Source organism: Desmodus rotundus, chromosome 2, assembly GCF_022682495.2.
Source record: "Desmodus rotundus isolate HL8 chromosome 2, HLdesRot8A.1, whole genome shotgun sequence".
NCBI classification, from domain to species: Eukaryota; Metazoa; Chordata; class Mammalia; order Chiroptera; family Phyllostomidae; genus Desmodus; species Desmodus rotundus.
In genome coordinates, this window is record NC_071388.1 from 64,255,884 (window position 1) to 64,278,594 (window position 22,711).

A 22,711-nucleotide genomic window follows, 5' to 3' on the forward strand; every position below is an offset into this window, starting at 1 on the left:
CAGTAACTATTGAGCACTTCCTCTACATATACTGCCATCTTCAATCCCCTAAGGTAGGCATTATTATATCACAATTTCGTGATTAAGCCATGTATTCATTAGGTGATGGTCTCATGGTCACATACTAATAATTTGAGGAGCTGAGATTCAAGCACTGGTGGTCTGGATCCAGAAGCAAGGCTTGTTCCCTCCCCTAACCCACACATAGCCCAAACGTGACAAGCAGTTTAGAAGACACAGTGGCTTCTTGTGAGGTCCAGAGGAAGGGTCCCCACACACGAGTCTCCAGAGCTCCAGCAAGGCACTGAAGAGCTTAAAAAACTCCCACTCCCGCTCCTTGCATCCAACTTACAACCACGGGCTCAGAAGTTATCGAGAGGGTCCAGCGATAAGGGGCATTGCAGTTGGGGAGAGGAGGATGCAAAGTAAATATTCTGACAAATGGAGATCGTTGGAAGCTTGGACAATAGCAATAATGCTGGAAGCCCCCAACTTTCTACACATGAAGACAGCTTCTAGAATTTCGACAGCACCCTGTGAAAAGGGAAGGGAGGAGAAAATCCCAGCTCCAGGTCAGACATGACCGAGAAAGTCAGGTATGATTGAACTCAGCTGGAACTAAGATGTTATTTTTCTGCCCCTGGGAAGAACAATTACCCATGATATACACTAAGCCCAGTTATTGAGATGTCAAGCGACATGCTAGCACACCTGAATGGTAAAATATGCGCTAAAAATGCCGTATCACCACCCATTGTGTGGCCCTCAGGAATTCAAAAGCAAAGAAACAAACAAAAACACCAAGAATTTATTCCACAATTAGGTATTTCACAATGAACTTTACTCACCAGAAATGGAACCACCCCCATCCTTGTACCACACTTACTCTCTGACTTAAAAAAAAAAAAAAAGAAAAAAACTCTGCAAGTTTTGGGCACAAACTGTGTGTGAAGTGAGTATAGTATGTGTACAGTGATTTCAGTCCATAAATACAGTATCTCGTATTGTTTTCGGGTGTACAGACTCCATGTCATACACATCAATGCACTAAATCATGACAACAGCTCCATGAGGTAGGTATTATTGAATTTACAGGTGAGGTACCTGAGACTTAAGAGATGAAGTAGCATGTCCAAGGAAACACAGCTTGTGACAAACTGGGACTCAAACCCAGGCCCTCTGATGCACATAATCTCATGTATATCACATACTACAAATAAAGAGACTAACTTATTCAACTCACCAAGGGAAACTGAAAGAGTAGGTCATTAAACATGTTTCACCATTTCTGTCCTTGAAATAAGTTGGAAAGTGATTTTTTGACTGATGGACCTGGTCATCTCTAAGTAGATGCTGGTGATTACTCCATTTTTATAAAATTCAATTTCAAATTGTGTCCCAGTTCTTATCAGTTTTTCTGAGATTTTCAAACTGGGGTCAACACAAAATTTAGCAATGGATAAGTCATAGGAAAAAAAATGCTCACTATATTCTATTGCTCTTGGCACTTCCAAGACACGATGCTCACCTCAAGCACCCAGAGCTAAATACTTAAATATGCTGACATTAATGAACAATGATGTGCAACCTGGTAGGTTAACTATTGCATTGGTAACATGTCACATAGATTTGTAACAAGAGAGCAGATAGTTACTGGTAAATATTTTGGATTTATATAATTTTCTTGTTGACAGAACATAACTGGCTCAAACTTTACAAATTAGATAACATGGTTAAATCTTATTTCAAAGAAAGGTTAACTGACATTCAGACACATATACATAAATATTTTAGTACACCTTTAATATAAAACCTCCCTCTCTGATCAAAAGACTAACTTTTAGGTTTTCACGCATCTTACTCCTTAACTTCAGTGGAGAAAAATGAGAATTTTCCCTTACTAGTAAGAACCTGGTGGTTCATAACAGAATGTTCATTGATCTGATAATACAGTAGTGAAATGTTAAGACAGCACACCTCATGATTAAATGGAATAAACTTGATCACACAATGAAAAAAAAAAGAAATCAACACAAGAAAGAATGATGTATTTGAGAACATTTTTAATAAATAATGTGACAAAATTACTTTTTCTGATTATTGGATTTTCAGTATGCAAAATTATGGCTAAAAATAAGAGGCTTCTTACATGAACATAATGAAAACATTAATCCCATGGATTGTTTCCTTAGTACTGCACAGCCTTTCTATGTCACTTGCCAATTATCTAAGTGAACACATTTAGTTTTTGGTGAACACCAGCTTCTTTTTTTTTTTTTTTTTTGCGGTTCAGTTTTGTTTGGCTTTTGTTTTCCAGTGGGTCAGGCCTGACACCTGTGTAGGAATAAGTGTACATTTTTTTCTTCAAATAGCACCAATTATAAAGTCAATGAAATTTATGTAATAACAAAAAAGGATCATAAAAATCTACAGTCAGAGGGCATCACTTGGCAATTCAAAGCACATAATGCCTCCACTTGAGCTGATAAGGAAATCTTGTAAGTTTCAACACTGGCCACAACAAACTTAAACCTTTTTTTCTTTAAGTCCAGGAAAAGTAAGAAACATTGGGTTTATGGCCCACAATAAAGTATGCACGTTACTTCACCATCTGTCATCATTCAAATATTCCAAATACAAACATAGAGCATTAACAAAACAGGTTAAAAATGCTTCTCAACATTTTCTTCAATAAGACAAAAAAGGTTAATAGTTACAATGGTTTACAAATAAAGTTTAGTGATTGTGCTTTTAAAACCAAAAAAAAAAAAGTTTAAAAACAGTGCATTACAAAAACAAAAATCAAACCTCCGTAAGTGGCACTTCTGAAAGTTGAACTGACACTACCAGAAGGAATTTAGGCCAGTTAAGATAGGGATGTCCTTATTCAATTGGTCATTAAAAAACACCCATTTGTTTGTAATATGCATTTATAATCGCTTTTTGATTGAAAAATAGAATAAGGTTTTTGCTAGGCTTACTTATGATAACTAGACAACCAGAGATCCAACTGGCTTACCCCTACTCATCCAAAAGAACGTTTCCAATAAGAATGTACTTCAGTGATTGAAATGAAAATGAAATAAAGTACCACCAGGGTTTGCAAAGAGTATATATTTACAATGTTTGTACCCCATTCAAATTGATTGTGGTTGTTCTGCATTTGCTATATTTTTATTTTCTCCCAGCAAAGGGTGGCATGAAAGACTGACTTTAAAATCATGTTAAAATGACATGTTTTAATTTGCATTAGCAGTTGGTTATAGAAAATATATCTTCAGAGCCCTTGGCATGAGGTTGATTAATCAACTTTGTATCTTTGATCATTATTTTGCTATAAATTGGCTTGGTATATAAGCAGTGCAATGCCATATCTCAGGGGAAAATGCAGAAGAACTATTCTGTTCTCTTCTGATGGCTGATGACTGAAGCAAGAAGTTAAATACTTCCCTTGCTGGAAGTAAGGTGTAATGGTTTGTTCCAAAAGCGAGGGGAATAGGGAAGTCCCTCGCAGGGATAGGGATCAAACAACAACAATAAAACCCAATAAACTTTGTAAATGGTATTCCAATAGGAGGAACAGAAACGACAATTTGTACACTCTGATTGCACTGGACATTGTATCTGGCGTCATGTGTCATCCGACGTGAGGCATCTCGAGTGATCGTTTTCACGTTAGATCTCACGAGCCTCTCTGGTTGTCTTCAGCTTTCAGTTTCCTGTAAGAGATAAGTTATTATTCAATTTAAAAATAAACCTTAGGGTATTATTTTATATTTATGTATATGTTTTTATTCTTATACTTTGTATTTCTTCATTCTTTCACTGGCATACATTGGAAAGCGCTCACGGCAACTGATTCATTTGTTAGCTTCAGTTGGTTTTGAAAGCAAACCCAGCAGTCCTCTAGCAAGCACCAGACTGTGCTCCCCACACGGTCCCTGTGCGGGGGGGTGCGGAGCTGGCGACAGGGAGCAGCAGTAGGCTGAGTTCTCCACTCCCCCAGTCCCGACTCAACATTAGAGCTCAACTTTTATTGGTTTTAAATATTGGAATTAGCTACATGACCATCCATATTCTTTCCGCAGAAGAGCTCTTATGCTTTAAAATAACCCAAAACAATAAAACACTTGAAAACAACTTCTATAACAGTATTTGCAGGAGGAAAGTCTTCTGATTCCAAACCTCAAAATCCAGATACATTGGGCATTACAAAAATTTGATCAGACATAATTACTTACAATTTTCATCTTGTATTATTAAAAGCTACAGTTTAACACTCATTTAACAATCTACTTGTGATTACGTATATAGTTGACCTTTGAACAACACCAGTAAGAACTGTTTGGGTCCATTTACACACAGATTTTTTCATGAAATACTATACATGTATTTTCCCTTATGATTTTCTTAATAGCATTTTTTCTCTAGCTTCATTTATTCTAAAAGTACAGTATATCATATATATGACATACAAAATATATGTTCATTAAATGTCTATGTTACTGATAAGGCTTCCAGTTAGCTGTAGGCTATTAGTACTTAAGTTTTGGGGGAGCCAAAAGTTATACATGGGTTTTTGACTACATAGCGGGGGTATCAAAACCTCTAATAACCACGTTGATCAAAGGTCAACTGTATACATAAAAAATAAACTTGTCCTCAACTTGTTTTCTTATGAAAAGGAGAAAACACAATCTTAAAACCAGGAGGTGATTTTATATACTATATGATTATTGCCAACTCTGTCTGGTATTACTATCTATAGATCCCAACAAAGAAGTATATCTTTGACTCAAGAAACATACTCCTTGCCCTGACTGGTGTGGCTCAGTGGGTTGGGTGTCATCCCACAGAGCAAAAGGTCACCGGTTTGATTCCTGGTCAGGGTTCATGCCTGGGTTGCAGGACAGATCCTGGGTTGTCCCGGGTTTGGGGTGTGGGAGAGGCAACCAATCAGTGTTTCTCTCACATATTGATGTTTTCTCCCTCTCTTTCCCTTCCATTCTCTCTAAAAATGAATAAAATAAAGAAAAAGACATGTTCTCCTCTATCTGTGAAGGTCAGTGTCAAGTAGCAGGCTCTCATTTTCGGAAGACTGAAGGTGAAAGACGGCTGGCCAAATCTGCCGGATTAACCCCACTGATCACTGGGGTGGCGATGACACAGGCAGAATGCTCTGACTCACACCATGTACCTGCTGTCTTACTGGGGTTTTAAAACCTGCTGCAATGCTAAGAATTATAATTATTTAGATCAATAGCTCTTATTTCTTAACATGTTTGCCATATACCATTCTTAACTGAATACCTGTACATGAATATGAACTCTAGATCTAAAAAGAAAGTTATTACCATTAAAAATCTTGAGCATATTTCAAGAAAATAATTATATTTTCAGAATTACAGTTTCTGGCACCACAGACATGAGGGTTCTTTAGACTGATAGAGGTTCCTAAGTTTGAACTAGTACACTAGTATTAGTCTAAGGTCAGGAAATGAAACAAAGTTATAGATACCTCTAATTCTTCATTATTATCTTCTCCTCTTTCATATCCTCCAAGAACTTGCATTTCTGCAATATTTCTTCGACCTACATTTGCTTGCTCTCTTTGTCTGCTTCCTGATCCCCTTGATGACATTGAGCTCGAAGAACTAGGATCTCTGGGATTATTGGATGTTGGAAAAGTAGGTCTACAGTAAGGTAGAATATCCTCTGTGTAATAAAATATAACAAGTGCATATGAACACCATTATACATTTTCATTCTTTAATGAATCCCACAGGTCTCTAATTCTGAATGGGAAGCATCAGTGTTTTTGAGGAATAAACGAGGACATTTTATAACAATAATGAAAAAGGCAGCACCAGCTTTTGAAAAATGAAAATAACAAACCTTGTTCAGGAAGCCTCATTTCAGGGCTTCTGGTTCTATCCTTTGCTATGTGATCCTGGATTATTTTAGGCTTTCGTTTTCACTTTTCTAAAAATGTGGTAACAGTCTCTACATCCAGAGGGGCTTTTAGCGTTGGTGTGAAAACAGAAGAGAGAGTAAAATCTCTTTGTAAACTATGAAGAATTACTGTAAGCATCGATAGGAACAAAGCCCGGTCTCCTCAAACTACCAGAGCCAAGCTCAGGTTCACTTCCCAGACATCAAGATATCAAGCTCCATTTCAACACCATATTTACATTGTGGAATCCTGAACCTCAAAAGCCTTCCATTGTTGCTACCTTCAAAAAACAAGCCACCCAGGTAACTGCCATCTCCTGCACCTCTCTCTCCACACTCGCTTACATTTGGTGCTGGTGCTGTTGATGTATCCTCCAGCCTCTCATTTCTCTCCAAAGCCTACTGACTCTAACCTTTGGACACCAAATATATACGAAACTAACTCTTCTACGTGTACTTTTGTTTTCCTCCCCCTAGTACTTCCTCTATTGTCCACACTGTCTGAATGAAATCTGGTTTCCACCAAATTTTCTCTGGCAAAAGAAGGAAGGCTTGTTCCTAGCTCACTAACACCAGCTCTAAATCACTGCTTCCACAGCCCTGTGCAGGCCAAGCCATTTATTTAATGTAGCCTGTTTAGTCTCCTTAACAGCATCTTTCTCCTTCCATTCTGTCCATCACAATTTTCACTCCCGATACAGACTTCTGACTCACTGAGGCTCAGAGCCCATGAGGACCACTCCTCCTGTGCCTTAGCCTCATAACACTTCGTCTCCTATAACCTTCATCTTCCGACAGTTTCAGAAGCCTTTTTCTCTCTTTTGAATTTAGTTTTTGACAAACTACACTATGATAAAATCTTTCTCTTGCTAAGAACTTTCTCCTTAAGCTTGTGCTCTACGTAAATCGATATCTCTTTCTCTCCTCACTGCTCAGCAGAGCTTCTTGAAAAGTAATTTGAACTCATTATTAGTAGATGCAACTCCCATTCACTCTGCATCCCAGTGAAATCTATTTATTCGCATATCGCTGCAATGAGACAGAGAAGTCACTGTTGACTTTCATAATGCTAACCGTGTTTCAGTCTTATCTCTGCTCTTCTCACTGGTCTTAACCTGGAAACCACTATTAATTTAAATAGTCTCTTAGTTTATGGTCTTCCTTCCTTCCTGGCCAGAGTTCTGTGGGTTCTCATGCAGTGCCCCTTACATATCGATGCCCTGCAGGTTTCTACTTTTAGCTGTGTGTGTGTGTGTGTGTGTTCCCACTTATGCTGGATGATTTCATCCATTCTCACAGACTGAAACTTCTAGAATATAATTGTTAATAGAGTGGATATTTTCTCTGATTTTTTGTACTCATATACACCCAGCTTGACATATAATAGATGATCAATAATATGTTTTGAGGGAACAGATGAATGGCTTTAACTACTATTTATTATGATGAATCATTACTTTATATTTCCAACTCTTAAGCTGTGCTCCTATAGCCAGCTCAACTATCATTTCCTCTTGGGTGTCCCTCAAGCTCAACACATTCAATGTTAATGTATCACGCTCACTCCCCTGAGATGTCTTTTTCCACTGTATTCCCAGGAGTAGCTTATTGCTTCGCTAACCATTAAGAAACCAAAAACAGGAAAACTGGAATTATTTAAAGCTTTCCCTCCTGTCCAACAACCTGAAAGGCACCTTTCCACATATCAATATACAAAATTAGGGGAGGCTGATTTTTACCTTGAAAAAATGTCTTGGATTTCCCCTCTCACCTATCCGTGTCCCCATAGCCTTGCTTATATTCTTTACGTTTCCTGCTGGAGGGTTGCAAATATGCCCTGACAGGTCTCTGCCTCTTGAGTTACTCCCCTCTATACCATCTTCACTCAGCTACAAGACCTACAGAACCTCGATGACTTAAGCTTACATTTCCCTCAAGAGATTCATCTTTACTGTCTAGTGGCATTACATTTCTTAGAGTGTCCTCAAAAGCTTTTCATGCTTTCTCTGCCAGAACAATCTATCCATTCTTCTCACCCAAGCTAAATTCGACCCTTCCTGAGCACTCAGCCTATGTATCATCTACCAAGAAAGATCAACAAGTCTTTCTTGAAGGAGCTCCTACCCTTTGACAGCATGGATGGAACTGGAGAGCATTATGCTAGGGGAAATAAGCCAGGTGGTAAAGGACAAACACCATATGATGTCACCATTAACAGGAACCTAATCAACAAAACGAACAAGCAAGCGAAGTATAGCCAAAGACATTGAAGTTGAGAACAGGCTGACAGTCACCAGAGGAGAAAGGGGAGGGGATAATGGGGGAGAAGGGTGAAGGGTTTACAGGAACAATTATAAAGGACACATGGACAATAACAAGGGGCGGGGGAGGTGGGGAGGGCTGGGGGAAAAGGCAGAAAACTGTACGTGAACAATAAAAAAATGTTTTAAAAAAAAAGGGAGTCTTTCTTTACATTTCCCACAAGACTGGGATAATTGTCCCTTCTCTGGTCTATCAAGTACCATGACACCGTGAACATTATGCCAGTTACGGATATATCTGTGAATCCACAGATTGCCTGTCTCGCTCTCTGACTATAAGCTCCTTGAGGTCAAGGTTCATGCTTACACATAAATTTCATCACTCAACATTGCTTAATCACACAGTTGATGTTTGATATAGGTAAAAATAAATTGAACCAATTGAGGTAAATGTTCATAAAAAGGTCAGACATTCCAGTCCAGAAGACCACTCTCGTTAATTAAAAACAACCATCAGTTACACATGTAAATCAGGGTTCCTCTTTCATTTTAAAGAATATAAATTGAATTATGAAGTTAGAAATTATAGCAATGCATAGAAATGATCATTTAATGACACATCGAGGTTTATGGTTGAAATAAGACTTTGGGAAAGCAAGACATATAAAATAGCCATCGGTCAGTGTGTATCAGTGCTTTCCATGGAATAGGCTTACTTATTTCTGGATTAATGGCTCCAGTCTTAGTTCTTTCATTAGATATTTTTATAACACAAAGAACAACTTACTGAATTTCTGAAGGTTGATAAAAATAATTTAATCTCTTTGTTCTAATTCTTCATCCAACAAGATTTTCTGGGTTTATAAAATCATTTCCTAAAAAATCCCAACTACTCTGGAGGGAGCTTGTTTGTGAGCAGCAAACTGATCCATACTTTCAGGAAGGATATAAGCCTAATAACTTATAGCATGACATCTTATTTATAAATCGCCACTTGGAGTACAGTCACCATGAGTTAAAAATGCAGGTCATGTTTGGCCTAAGTGATAACAATAAGCTGTGTTTTAAACTTTATACTGTGGTGACATCACCCAGTGCTTTGTGGTCACCCAGAAGAGGCATCTGTTTGAAATGTACAGCTTTGCTCGTCACTTCACTGCTGAGTCTGTGCCTGGGCCAAGAGTTCAGGTTTCTGTCACAGAACAAAGTGAAACTGTGCCCCACATGGAAAGGGAGTTGCTAATGACCAGGTGCCCCAAAAAACAGAGCCACAGATTGAAGCCTAATCTTCCCAAAATACATCTATTAAAACAGTAGTAAAGAGCCCTTTCAGCCTTCTAAGATTCATTTCCTGTCACCTTTTCCTGACTCCTTCATCAATAATCTTTTTCCTGTGTTTCTTCCTCCAAAATGGTTTCTTCTCCTTAGTCTACAATAATGCTCAAGTACCTTTTCCTAAAACATTCCCACAGATTCTGTCTTCTTGCCAAACCCTTTCCCAACTTCCTTTTCTCTCCCCAACCTTCTAAAAGGAGCCAATGCTCATCACCAATCCCTCCCATAATTTCCACTCATTTTCACACCCTGCATAGCCTGTATTTTATTCTGACTACTGTACTAAAAATCGTTCTTTTGAATATCACACACAAACAACATTTTGCAAAATCCATCCTCTCCTACCCGCACCCTGGTTCACCATTCACATTCCACTTTCACTTCCGTGGCATTTCATATTTCTTCTTATCTTCAAATTTCCTCCTCCATTCTCTCTAGGATACTGTTCTCTCTAGTTTGGCTATCTTCACTCTTTTATACCTCTGACTGGGTTCAACTCCGTTTCCACCATAGAATGTTCTTTCTCTGTTTAATCTTTAAATATAATCATCCCTGACCACTGGTGTGCTGGAGTTGGCTCACACATTCTCTCGAGGAGTCTACTGTACCCATCTCTTTCCAGCTTCACAGCCACTGACTTCATATTAGTAGCTAGAAACCAGCCATTTTGGAGTAATCGCATAAGAGAAAGAAGCAAATGGTTACAAATTAGGGTTTTGCTTTGTTTTCCTCCTAGAGAATGGATTGCTAAACATTAAACAGTATATCGCTACTGATAATTTGGCCTTTGTATGGTAATTCACACAATTTTTACCACTACGTTGATGGTTCTAAAATCCACTCTGTACTTGCAACCTTTCTCCTGATCTTTAAACTTAGATCTCTAAGTTCTTATGATTTTTTTCATATCTGTGTTCTTGTCAACATCTTAATCTGTTCAAAATTGAAATTATCTTCCCCAACGCATCTATGATTTTCCCTGTTTTGTCTACACTGGTTAATATAATTATGTCCCACTAGTCTTATAGGGCCATCTAATTAACATTTGAGTAACTTTCTTTTTTAACTCCATTATTTCATTTTACTTTTCTACATCCAATTAGCCACCAAGTCCTGCTGAGCCTATTTCTGAAATACCAGGGTAGGCTATTCTCTCATCTTTATTGCATAATTAATTTAATCCGGTGCTCTCATATTTTATACGTAGATTATTTTGTAATTTTCTGATACCTTCATTTACTAATTCTAGTCTCTTCCTTAACTATAACATGTTGCCAGGTATTTTTCTAAAATACAAATCTGTATATCATTTCTTGCTCAGAATCCTTTGTTGGTCCACCACTGCCTTTATCATAAATCCCAAACTCTTCAGAACAATGTTTCCGGCCTTCCCAATCTGGCAGCAACCTTTCTGGTTTGTCTTTTACCATGTGTCCCTGGCTCCAAATATCCTATTTCTTCAGCCAAACTGGAAATGAGTGTTCACCAAACGTTCAGTTTCACATTTCCATGTTTTTTCCTAACTATTGCCTTTACCTGCTATTCCTTTCTCCCTGTTTCATCTATTGAAATCATGCTTAAAAAAATACAACTCACGTGGCATCTCTCCAAGAAGCCTTGTATAAATCATCATGTATTAGAATGAACTGTAAAAAAATTATTTGGGTGAATGCCTATCTCCTCCATTAGAGAGCAAATTTCTATACCTTACAACTTTTCATATGGCCCTAGAGAACCTAACAGCATACCTTGCAGATATATGTTCGATCTATATTTATTTGCTGCTTGAATAAATCAGTACCTTGGATGAGATGAGTCTTTGTTGGTGGGAGGTCTCGTTTTGCTGCCTTGTTTCCACGTCCTTTCCCATCGTTTTGCTGTTCCTGTGCTTCTCTGGGTTCACCTGGATTTGTTCTCACGTCAGCAACTTGTCTTCCATCCAGTACTTCTCTTCCCTTGTAACTGCCTCCTTTTCTGTCTGATGATCTGTCTGTTCTCGCTTCCATGCAAGGGAGTTTGGGCACCATGACAGGTCGTACCTCCAGCTGTGCCTTGGACTGGGCAGTGGGTGACTTTATAGCAGGCGGTGGTACAGGAGGGGGTGGCAGATCTGAAAAAGAAATATTTAAAATACTGTAGAAGTCTGCCATATAGAAAATCACCAAATATTAGAAATATCACTGAAGTCACATTCACCTGAAACTAAAACAATTGAAGGCAACCAAGGAATAAGAAGACCAACAATTTTAATGTCCTCGCTGTCTGGCACAGATACCCTGAATCACAGAGCTGGGACTTCCAGACTGTCCAGTCTTGGGATAGCTAATATGGGCATAAATGTTATGACCCCCCTACTCCTCAACCCCAGCAGATCTTCTTAATTGATTTCAGCAAAACATTGTTGCTCCCAGATACACAGCCTTACTCCTTCAGGCAACCACTTCAAATTGACTGAGGCTGGCACTTGAGTTGAGACCAGCTGTTATCTCTAATCTAGCCCAAATCCCTTCTCATTTTGTAGATAGGGAAACTCAGCTACATCGACTCTGGTTATTTTCTAGTCTCAAAGCTAGATGTAACCAGAACCAGGACTAATGCCGTTAGATTCTTAAGTTTTGGCTCACTGTTCTTTATACTGTTTCATTCAATCACATGTTTATAATCTAGAATTCATTGATAGGAACCTCTCCGCCACTTTGTTTATGTAACCATAGGCTGTAAATTAGATGATCACTGGTATAAATACAGGTAAATTAATCTACCTATTTATCTATCATTATAGCTATATAATAATATATTATATATAATAAAACTGTATATAATTCAATTTCTTGTATTATAAATACAATTAAAGATACTTAAGTATAAAAGTAAGCATAAAATTTTATATCTAGAAATTTATTTTATGTGGTGTTACCTTTAAAAATGACTCTTATGTATTGCTTCTTGGCCTTTTGGTTAAGATCAAGGGTAAAATTACTCTCATGTACACTCTAGGGAAGAGAAACCTGTATCCTTATGATAGCTGGTAAGTTAGTAGAAGAATATTAGTAGATTCTGGCCGTAGTATGGAGGATGGATTTTGAATTCAAGAGGCCAAGAGGTTGTTGTAATAGTTCATGTAAGTAATGGCAGGGGATAGACCTATATTGGTGGCTGTTCGGATGGAGAAGAGATGTCTTTGAGAGAGATTAGGAAGAAAAATCAGTATTATTTAATCATCAGTGGAATATATTGGGGGAGGGAAACAAAAGAACCTTTCCTTTTAGGTGACTTGTAGGATTTTTGTCTTAGTCGACCAGGAGGATGAGAGAAACATTACTCAAGACAGGGACTGCAGGCCTGAGGAAGGGATGTTTTAGGAAGGCACACCCTAAGTTCAATTTCAGAAAAGTGAGTAGGTAGGAAGCCTTCGAAGTAACCAGACAGAGATGTCCAACAGGTTGTTGTACACGAAATCTGAATATTAAGAGAGGCCAAAACCAGAGATACAAAAATCTGGGGAATTATCAACATACTTATGTTCTTTCTTTGTAATGAGTTTAGAAATGGTAACATTTTTACATTTAGAGAGTAAGGTCTATATGATAGACTAAATCAACTAAAAAGTACTTATAAAGCATCTATTAAATGTTTATTAGTATTATAAAATTAACCTTAAAATTGAAAAAAGTATTTACGTGGTAAAAAATTTAAAAGCTTGTGAGGACTTGAAATCCTCAATATTGATATGTAGATACAAAATCATTTTGAATAGTTTTTATAGATCATCCCAGAAATGTTATATTCACATAAAGCAGAGCTACCAAACCATAATACCAGGGAGCACCATTTACATCTGGAGCTGTGTAAAATGGCCACAAATGGAATTATATACATATACTGCCTGTCTGCCCACTGATAACAAGTACCATACTCCAATACGCAGTCTCCCTTTCTTATTAACATAAACAGAATTTCACTTTTTTTCGCCTAACGGTGTAGTTGTATACATTGCATATATGCACAAGTGCATCTCTTTTTTTTTGAAAAGTTCATATAATAATGTTGTATGAATGTATCATTATTTGTTTAGTCAGTTCTTACAAAGAAATATTTAGGCTGTTTCTAGATATTTTACTATTACTGACAACGATCTACTGTTATTTACATATATCAGCATGAGCTCTTGAATATTAAAATTGTGTATTGAAAATTCTTACTATAAAAGCAAATTAAGGGTTCTAGGAAGCTTCAGTTTTAACCTAGTGTTTCTCATTCTTATATTATTTAAAGATGAATTAATCCTTTCTTTGTCTCACATGTAGGTTCAAATTTTTGGAATTAATATTTTTGACATCACATGGTAAAACTAAAAGCATTCAAATTCACTGAATTGATGTTTGAAAGCAGAAAACTTGAGGTACCATCTTATCTTATTACCAGCTGTTTTAATCAAGATTCCATGATTAAAAGAGGTCAAACTTTTCCTTGCATTTTTCTGTCGTCATTAGTTTTCATGGCTCACCATGCTCTATTTTCATATAAAATAGCCCCAACACCTTGATCTAAAATGGTGGCCAAAGTACAGCCAACAGCACTAACAGTCCCCAGGTTCTACAAAATCATTTCTTGTCTTATAACATGCACTGCCATTTTATAATGTGTACTGCCATTGTCACTACTACCTGACTTTTTCCCTTACTACTTAAAAAATAAATTTTTGGAAAGCAACACTTAAAAAATGTACTACATTGAAAGCACCCCCCCCCCCCCCCCCGCTGCTTGCTTATTAAAGACAACCAAACAGAGAGTGTGAGAAGACAGACTGTACCGTGTTGCTCAAAGACAAGAAACGCAACAGCGAAGGGTCCTCGAAGTTCCGACTGAGACTGGGACTCACAACGGGGGAAGGAGAAAAGTCTAATTCTGAGCATATCTGGAAACACAGGGACTGAGTGGCTCCAGTCTCATTCCTACACTATCTGCTTCTAGAAGCATAAACTGGATTGCAAATACAGATTATTAGGAAAGTGATGACTGCCAGAATCATCAAAGCAAAAAATGTCTGAGCTTAACAGAAATCAAAACTGATCATTAATACTGTCAAAATACGATACAAAGTCTTGGTAATACATGATTCTCAAGACAAAATCTATTACAAGATGCTCTATGCAGGTGCTATGTATAAAAATGGTAGAGAAGAAGAGAACCAGAGAACCCAATGGTAATTTTAAAAGTTCTAACTTCCTGTATATAATTGCAAATGTATGTTGATATAGTAATGAATGGTACTTCCTCCCAATTCATACCACTAATAGCTCAGATTTGATTTAACAAATGGGATGGATGGTGGGCCTGATTATTTACACATACATATGTTTTCTTTCTATGAAGATGCACACACTGTTCTTTATATAAGACCCTCCCAATTCCAGTATGATGCACATACAGTGGTATGTAGGAGCGAGCACACACAGACAAATCTGCAGCACTCACTCACCATGGAGAGCCAGCGTGCTGTTTACTTAACTGCTTAAGTCCCAAGACCTTGTAATTAATGATAAATCAAGTCAAAGTAACAGCATTCCAAAGAGGGTGGTGAATTTATAATTTATGAAAAGTAGGGCTAGAGAAATAATGTAGATTTGGTTTTCAAATCAAATATGCAAATGCATCGGAAAGGGTTGAAAAGAGGGGGTGGGAAGAATCTATTAGAAGGTCCTAGAAATGCACTTATGCTAGTTTTTAACTCAATAAGATGCTGACTGATAAATATTCATATATTTTAATCCTACCCTTTCTCTGGGTTAAACTTGTAAGTGGCAAATATGAAATAAATAAATAGTTACTTCCTGCCTGTCACTGTGACTACAGCATGGAGCACCTGGCTTCGCACTGGGTACTCTCTGGGTGTTATAAGGCCTAGTGTTTACCTGCAGAGCAAGGTATGGTCACAGTGACACCAGTCAGGGGCTGAAGGGCTGTTATGGGCTGAATTGTATCTTCTTAAAATTTGTATGTTGAATCCTAACCCCCTATACCTCTGAATAAAACAGTATTTGGATGTAGGGTCTTTACAGAGGTAATGAAGGTAAAATGGGACCCGTAGGTGGGCTCTACTCCACTCTGACTGGTTCCCTTATAGGAGGAGATCAGGAGGTATAGACACTGGGAGAAGACGGCTATCTACAAGCCAGAGAAAGAAGCCTCAGAAGAAACCAATCCTGCCAACACCTGATCTTGGACCTCCAGCCCCCAGAGCTGTGAGGAAACCAGTTTCTGTTGTTTAAGCCACCTAGTTTACGGTACTTTGTTATGACAGCCTTAGAAAACTAATACAGAGCTGAGTGACGAGAATCATACAAATTACTCTTCGTCACCTCAGACATAGCTGCTCTTTATCCTTCTTCATAGGTTACAAAAGTTATGCAAAGAAAATTTCTAATTTAAACAAAATTTTCAAAGTAAAGATGTTACAAACTCAAGACTGATATATCACATTTGAAAACAGTTCACATAAAAAGTCTATTAACAATAATCAAACTCATCCATCACAGTTAATATATTTTAATTATTATAAAGCAAAAAATAAAAAATATATATCCTCCATGTTTTACTAATACATTTAATTCACATTTTAACAATTGGTAGCTCTTTATATTCTTTCTCCCTCCCTTCTCTCTATTTTTGATAATTGTACAAATTGTGTCCATTATTGAGTTTCTCCAGGAAATGGTCTGTGAATATTTGTTCAAAAAATGCAGTGCAGTAATTTGAGAAAATAATTTCTGAGAAAACTGCTTTTGTTTAAATGCTATACTACTGTTATCAAGAATATGTGCATTTTTTTATTTGGTGCATTAAGAAGTATATGCATTTACATAATTTTAGTCAACCAATATGCATTATACATTGTATGTAAAGTAACGCATAGCTTTGTTATTTTTTGTCTGTACCAAATCAGAAGGCATCTAGAATTAAATTTAAGACTTGTCAAAACAGTAAATGTAACTAAAATAACTGGTTACCTAAATGCTAAAAGGAAGTTATAGCTAAAATTTTAAAAATAGCTTTATATCTCCATTTTGTCTGTTTTTCTGATTTTCAAAAATAACTACTGGCTTTTACATTATGGTATATACTATGATAACTCTGCATAATCACTTATAAAATAAACAGTGAGAAATCTGAACATTTCAAATTAACTTTTTGGCTTTACAACTATTTCCATGTATTTCTTTGTTATTTCTGAAATAGATTTGAAAAACACGTGGGTGCTTCAACATCCACTTTAATGGTTATTATTCAGGGATTAGTTAGAAGCTAGATTTAATTATTAAACACCCTGGAAAAAGCACTGCAGGATGTGGGACAATAAACACAGACCATGATTTTTAAGCACAGGGCCATTCATAACTGTGATGCTGTGCCCTTTAACTTGGCATGTTTACCTTATTTAGAGCATTTTTAAAAATCATCCCTCAATTTTAGATGCCTCTCAAAACAAATATAAGAGGCAGAAGGAGCTACAAAAATTCTAGGCTGGATTTCCTGCCGTACGTATTCAACTTTTATGTGTTTACATCCAGGTTTGCTGTTTGACCAGTTTTTCAGTTAGGAGTACCTCTCCTATAGATAATAAAAGTAGTACAACAGCTATAAAACTTACAAAATGCCATTGCAGTGGTCTCATAAATGTAAAACTGCCAACAGAGTTTAGGGATTTACACCCAGTGTTTGTTCCCGGACAGAGGCAAACACGCACCAAGCCACTGTAATAACCTTTCAAAATCAGATAACATTCTGACAGCTCAGTTTCACTGACAAAGAGTCGTGGGCAGAAGCCAGGAGGCCCAGGTGTGCTATGTCATGCCAGTATTTAATGCAGTGTAATATCAGATAGGTGCTAGTGAGAAAGAATACTCCGAATAAAGTAGAGATAATAGCACGGACAGCCACTCATTTCAAAATTACTCGTGCTCATCATGCTGTGAGCTTTGTATTAAATTTTTTCTGTCAAGTGGCAGGAATCACAGGGAGAAGTGCCTGAGAAAACCCTGCTTGTAACTTGGGATAAGGATCTATAATATTAGGCTTTCATATGGTAATGGCAAATGATGCCCTTTTTGAAAAATCGCTGACTGGTAATGAAAGTCCTAATCAGATTGTGGTGGGAGAGGACCGGGAGGTAGGGGATGCTGCCTGCGACACCCTTCTTCCCCCGGCCCGTTAGCAAATTTAGCAAAGTTGACAAGTGGGTGAGTCTGAGAGAATTTATCTTACATGAATTTCCAACAAAGCCCTTGGGGTTATTTTAGAAAACGAGAAGGTGGCGGTTTAATAAATGCCGGGCCACCTGAGGCACTTTCATGAAAGGCTTTCTTTAGACATCGCTATGTTTTCATAGTTCTCCTGGGCCCCCTTGGGAATACAAGCTTTACCTCTTCAGTGAGAGTCGATCCTGTACGTGAAAGCATGGAGGAAGATGATTCACTCCGCCCCTCGGTGCACAAAAATAACTGTAACACCACTATGGTTTGAATTGGTATTCTTACAAGTTAATTGGTTTCTATCTGAACGCAAAATTCCACACGGGAAGAAAAAATGAGGGCACTTTGGAAGATTTGCCACTGGCTGTGATGAAGGTTGATCCTCTGCCATTATTTCAACTACAGTGGTGTCTCTTCCATTGATACTACAAAACAACTTTTAAAAACATTAAAACTATGCATTGTTTCACTTTCTGAAATAACCTAGTAGAAACCTGCAAGGACTGGAGACGCCTGATAAGACATGGAAGTAGGTCATTTACTTCTAACGGTATCATGAGGCTTTACTGGTAATGCACGTTTAATGCAATTTCTAATGTCAGAGGATGCGTTCTCCAGTCAAGGACAGCCAGGGTACACAGGCGGGGTGCACGGATGTTTTCATTGTTTCAATGGACGTACCATCTGTGTAGGCTTCTCTGCGCAGATGTCCCGGCTGGTGTTTTGGTTTCTTGGCTGGTCTGGCCTTCGGCATCACAGCGGCACTCACGTTGCTGTCTGTGGAAACGGGACTCGTGGGTCGAGGGCACTGGGATGCCTGAAAGTGTCGGCGGCCTGAGAAAGAAAATCGGAGCCGAGCTCATCAATAACTTGTATAATTAATAATAGTAATAATAAACATGAAAACTGGAACATTGATAATTTTTAAGAAGTCTTAAACAATTTTAGCAAATAATATGACTTTAGACTCTCTCCTTGAGCTGTCCACTGGGGAAAGTAATCTAAAAGCTTTTTCAGGCTTTTTAAAAAAAGATTTTATTTATTTTTTAGAGAGGAAGGGAGGGAGAAAAAGAGGCAAAAACCATTGATGTATAAGAGAAATATCCATTGGTTGCTTCTCGAATGCCCCCAACTGGGGACGTGCCCTGCCCCGGAATTGAACAGGCAACCTTTTGGCTTGCAGGACCATGCCCAACCCACTGAACTACACCAGTCAGGGACAGTACTTTTTTTTTTTTTTTGCCACAGTACTTTTACTCTGTTAAAGTTCATGATACCTATTTATTACAGAAAAACATTCCAATTATTTTTGCAATTAACTTCATGAAAGTTATTGTTAAAATATACGTTAATTAAATTTTTGCATAATACATTGAGTGTTGCTTTCTCAAGAGGAATAGATAGCCAGAGCCCTTAAGAAATTAATGTTCTAAATATGAACAGTACTAATTACATCTTCTATTTTAATTAAATGTTTGCTATTCTTTAAGGCAAATTCCAGGTATCTTAATATATCCTCCAGTATTTTCTCTTAAAGTGTCCTGAAATTAAGCTAACTCCCATAACTAATTAGACCTGCCAAAAATTAGATACACCCCCTTTCTATCACATGATAGAGAACTGCAAATTCTGGGTACTTCAAGTGACCCCTCCAGAGACTTCTATGGTTTTTGGTGGTGGCAGAGGTGGTTTTTGCTGACAGGTACACCTGATAGATTCTGTAAGTTTGGTTCCAGACCACCACAATTAAACGAGCATCACAATAAAGGGAGTTGTAATATTTTTGCAGGTGGAGGGCCTTGCCTTCAATATATAAAAAACACAACATCCGTGAAGCACAATAAATCGAACCACAATAAAATGAGTCACATACATCTGTATTTGGTTTTGGAGAGACAATATTCACAGGCACCAGGGATAAATGGATTTGTAATTACATGAGGGGCACTTGAGTGCTCTCCGATTCTCTGGGTGTCCAACAGAGGTGCTGTGTTTCAACCGCACCGCACATTCAATCCATAATGATGGGGAGGATCTCTTGGCCCTGTACTTGACCCTCACTATTTTGGCTTCTAGAAATTCCAAAACTACAAATCCAGAACTTTCTGTTGTACCATAAGAAACTTTAAACTGACCCAGATTACATGTTTTTTAACTTTAAACAGGAGAATCCACATATAGTGAAATCAACACATCTAAAGATGCTAACTGAAGCATATCAAATAATAAACATTAATGTGGCCAAGCGAGAAGCAAGTGTAATAGGATTATTCATTCATATTAAGGCATGATATGCAGTATCTTTTCCTGAAAAGAACATTTTAATTGGCAGAGGCCAGTGCATATTTAGTTCATTATAATTATGAGCCAAACTAAAACCAGGAGAGCCACTAAATTATAATAAAATACTAAACCAAAGTCTCTTTAGCTATGATGGAGTCTATTACAGTTAAAGTTACATATCCATGAAAACAGAGAATTAGGGCTGAGACTGAGCCCATTATTCATTCTATTGTATAAGATCATCTACTGCTCACAGAGCCCGAGGCATAAGGTCATTTACAGATGAATTATCAGTGTATTTCTGTGTTTCGCTGACTTAATGAACTGAACACATCCTTAATGCAATTTCAGAAAGCAGTAGTTTGTGATGCTTAATTTCATTTATTTTTTTACAGAACATTAAAAAATAAGGAGAAACAAATGTTATGTATAAAGTTAGAATGCTATTTATTTATTACATAAGATAGGTAGGTTTGCACTTATTATATTCAGCAGATACTAGGGTGGAGGGGAGGGATTTGGTTAAATATAGGCCTTGCTGAGATAAATATACATTTTACAAGATTAGGTTGAATGATATTGGACATTTTTTTTCTGCAACATATTCTTTTTTTTAAAGATTTTATTTATTTATTTATTTATTTTTATAGAGAAGAGAAGAGAGGAAAAAGGAGAGGGAAAGAAACATCGATGTGAGAGAGAAACATCAATTGGTTGCCTCTGGTACGTGCCCCAGCCAGGGGCCTAATCTGCAACCCAGGCACATGCCCGGACCTGGAATCAAACCGGCAACATCACGCTTTGCAGAATGACACCCAGCCAATGAGCCACACCGGTAAGGGCCCTGCAACATATGTTTGATAAATATTATACAGAAATAACTTCATGATCTTAGTTAAATTTTCTCTGAGTATATTCTACCCTGATAAAAAATAATGACCAATCCAGTATCTAAAGAGAACATATGAAACTACAAATGTGATAGTTATTATACTAAGAAAAATAAAGTAACAAAATAGCAATTATTGATTTGTTGTGATAGTCTTTTCTTTCACTTTCTTGCTGACCGTAATATTTGCCTCTACTCTTTGTATTTCTTGGCTACCAGAATTACACACACAACACGCGTATGAATGCGGGTGTGTGTGTGTATATATATATATATATATATTACATTGTATAGGAATGAAAATCATGTGATAAATGTATGATTCAAACTTTTATTAATTCCTTTCTCATTTGCTTTCTAAGCAGGGTTGGGAGTAGGAAATAAGCAAAAATGGGTTAAAACATAACAATGAATATATATGGTAATTACAAACAGGCTACTGGCAATGAAAAGGAAAAATAGAAATATATTTAATTGTTTAGGATAACTTTCAAATTATTACATTAACAGTATTTATTTTAAGTACGGGACATATTTATGCTTGGAAATATGTCTCTTGCAAACATCTTTGTATCTTTTCCAGTTAAATTAACGTTCTAACTGAGAGAATGAACAGAATGTGGGTGAAGGAGAAATGGCCCGGTCTATAATAGCAGAGTGTCTTTTCTGGATATTAATCTATTTCTCTTAAGAGAATTTCTAAGTAAATGGGATAAGAGAGCTACTATAATGAATTTTATTTTGGTGACTTTTTATACTTTAATAAAACCCATATGATATAGACCATAACTCGTTTATTAAATGCAATTAAAATGCATTTAATTGACTGTATGCATACTTAAAGAAATTAAACATATACTTTTCACTATCTTAAAAAGTGAAGACTTCCAAGGTAGCTTTACTCCCATTATATATGATTTATTAAGTTAAAATAAAATAGAAGATTTAAAAATCCTTGTCAAGAACAATAGTCAAGCTGTGTCATATTCTTGGACCTGGTTTCCTTAGGCAGATAAAAAAGAATAGTAATAACGGTTGCATTTCCTTAGGACTCAAGCTTATAGGAGATGATCAGTGGCTGATACACATAGATTGAGTTTTCTTTTTCAGGTCAGTGGAAAGTATGACTTACCAGCAGCATCCTGCATTTGACGCCGTGCCACTTTCAAACCAGCATACTCCGCTGCTGCCGCAACCGCCTGGGCAAAGTCTGCATCGGTGAAAAAAGAGCCATCAGAAGAACTAACACTGGAACGTCCACTGGAAATGTTGTCCTCCTCGGAGGCTGAGCCCCAGCCATTGATCATGGACCCAGTGACAGAACTCTCCAGGTCCCCAACACTGGAGGCCGGGGTCTGCTCAAGCCCGCGTAACAGAAGCCTTCTGGTCTGCATCTTCGCCACTTCCATGTCGGCTTCGTCTTCTTCCTCTTCTGGCGCATCCGTATCCATATCTGAGACGAGGGGTCCTGAAATGTAGCCGTAGGTGTGTGGTGGGGAAATCGGCCGTGGAGGTGGAGGGGGGCTCACAGGCTGCCGTCTGCAGGAAGACAGACAAACAGGTGGGGCTCAGCTCATTAAAGGATAAATCAGCCAAGAGATTCACAAGTACACTGATTTCATCTTTGCTTGTGTGGGTTTAATTTGTTCAGGAAAAAAACCCCAAAACAAATGGAAAACAGAGTATGTCTAATTTTTATTTTAAGTTGTAAGAATTTACCTCAAAACCAGAGTCATTTT

At 37.5% G+C, this 22,711-nt stretch overlaps 1 protein-coding gene across 4 annotated transcripts in view; it reads right to left on the bottom strand.

The window, feature by feature from the left end:
- Positions 1-2,045: 2,045 nt before the first annotated feature.
- ROBO1 (roundabout guidance receptor 1) overlaps positions 2,046-22,711 on the bottom strand; it is a 400,095-nt gene continuing 379,429 nt past the window's right edge. For all 4 annotated transcript variants that reach the window (XM_053918273.2, XM_053918271.2, XM_053918272.2 and 1 more), the window contains 5 exons: positions 22,105-22,511; positions 18,482-18,634; positions 11,350-11,658; positions 5,519-5,715; positions 2,046-3,719 (listed from right to left, as the gene is read on the bottom strand). In XM_053918273.2, coding sequence (XP_053774248.1) covers positions 3,705-3,719; positions 5,519-5,715; positions 11,350-11,658; positions 18,482-18,634; positions 22,105-22,511 — 1,081 coding nt within the window. In that variant the 3' untranslated portion in view covers positions 2,046-3,704. The remainder of the gene's footprint in view (positions 3,720-5,518; positions 5,716-11,349; positions 11,659-18,481; positions 18,635-22,104; positions 22,512-22,711) is intronic.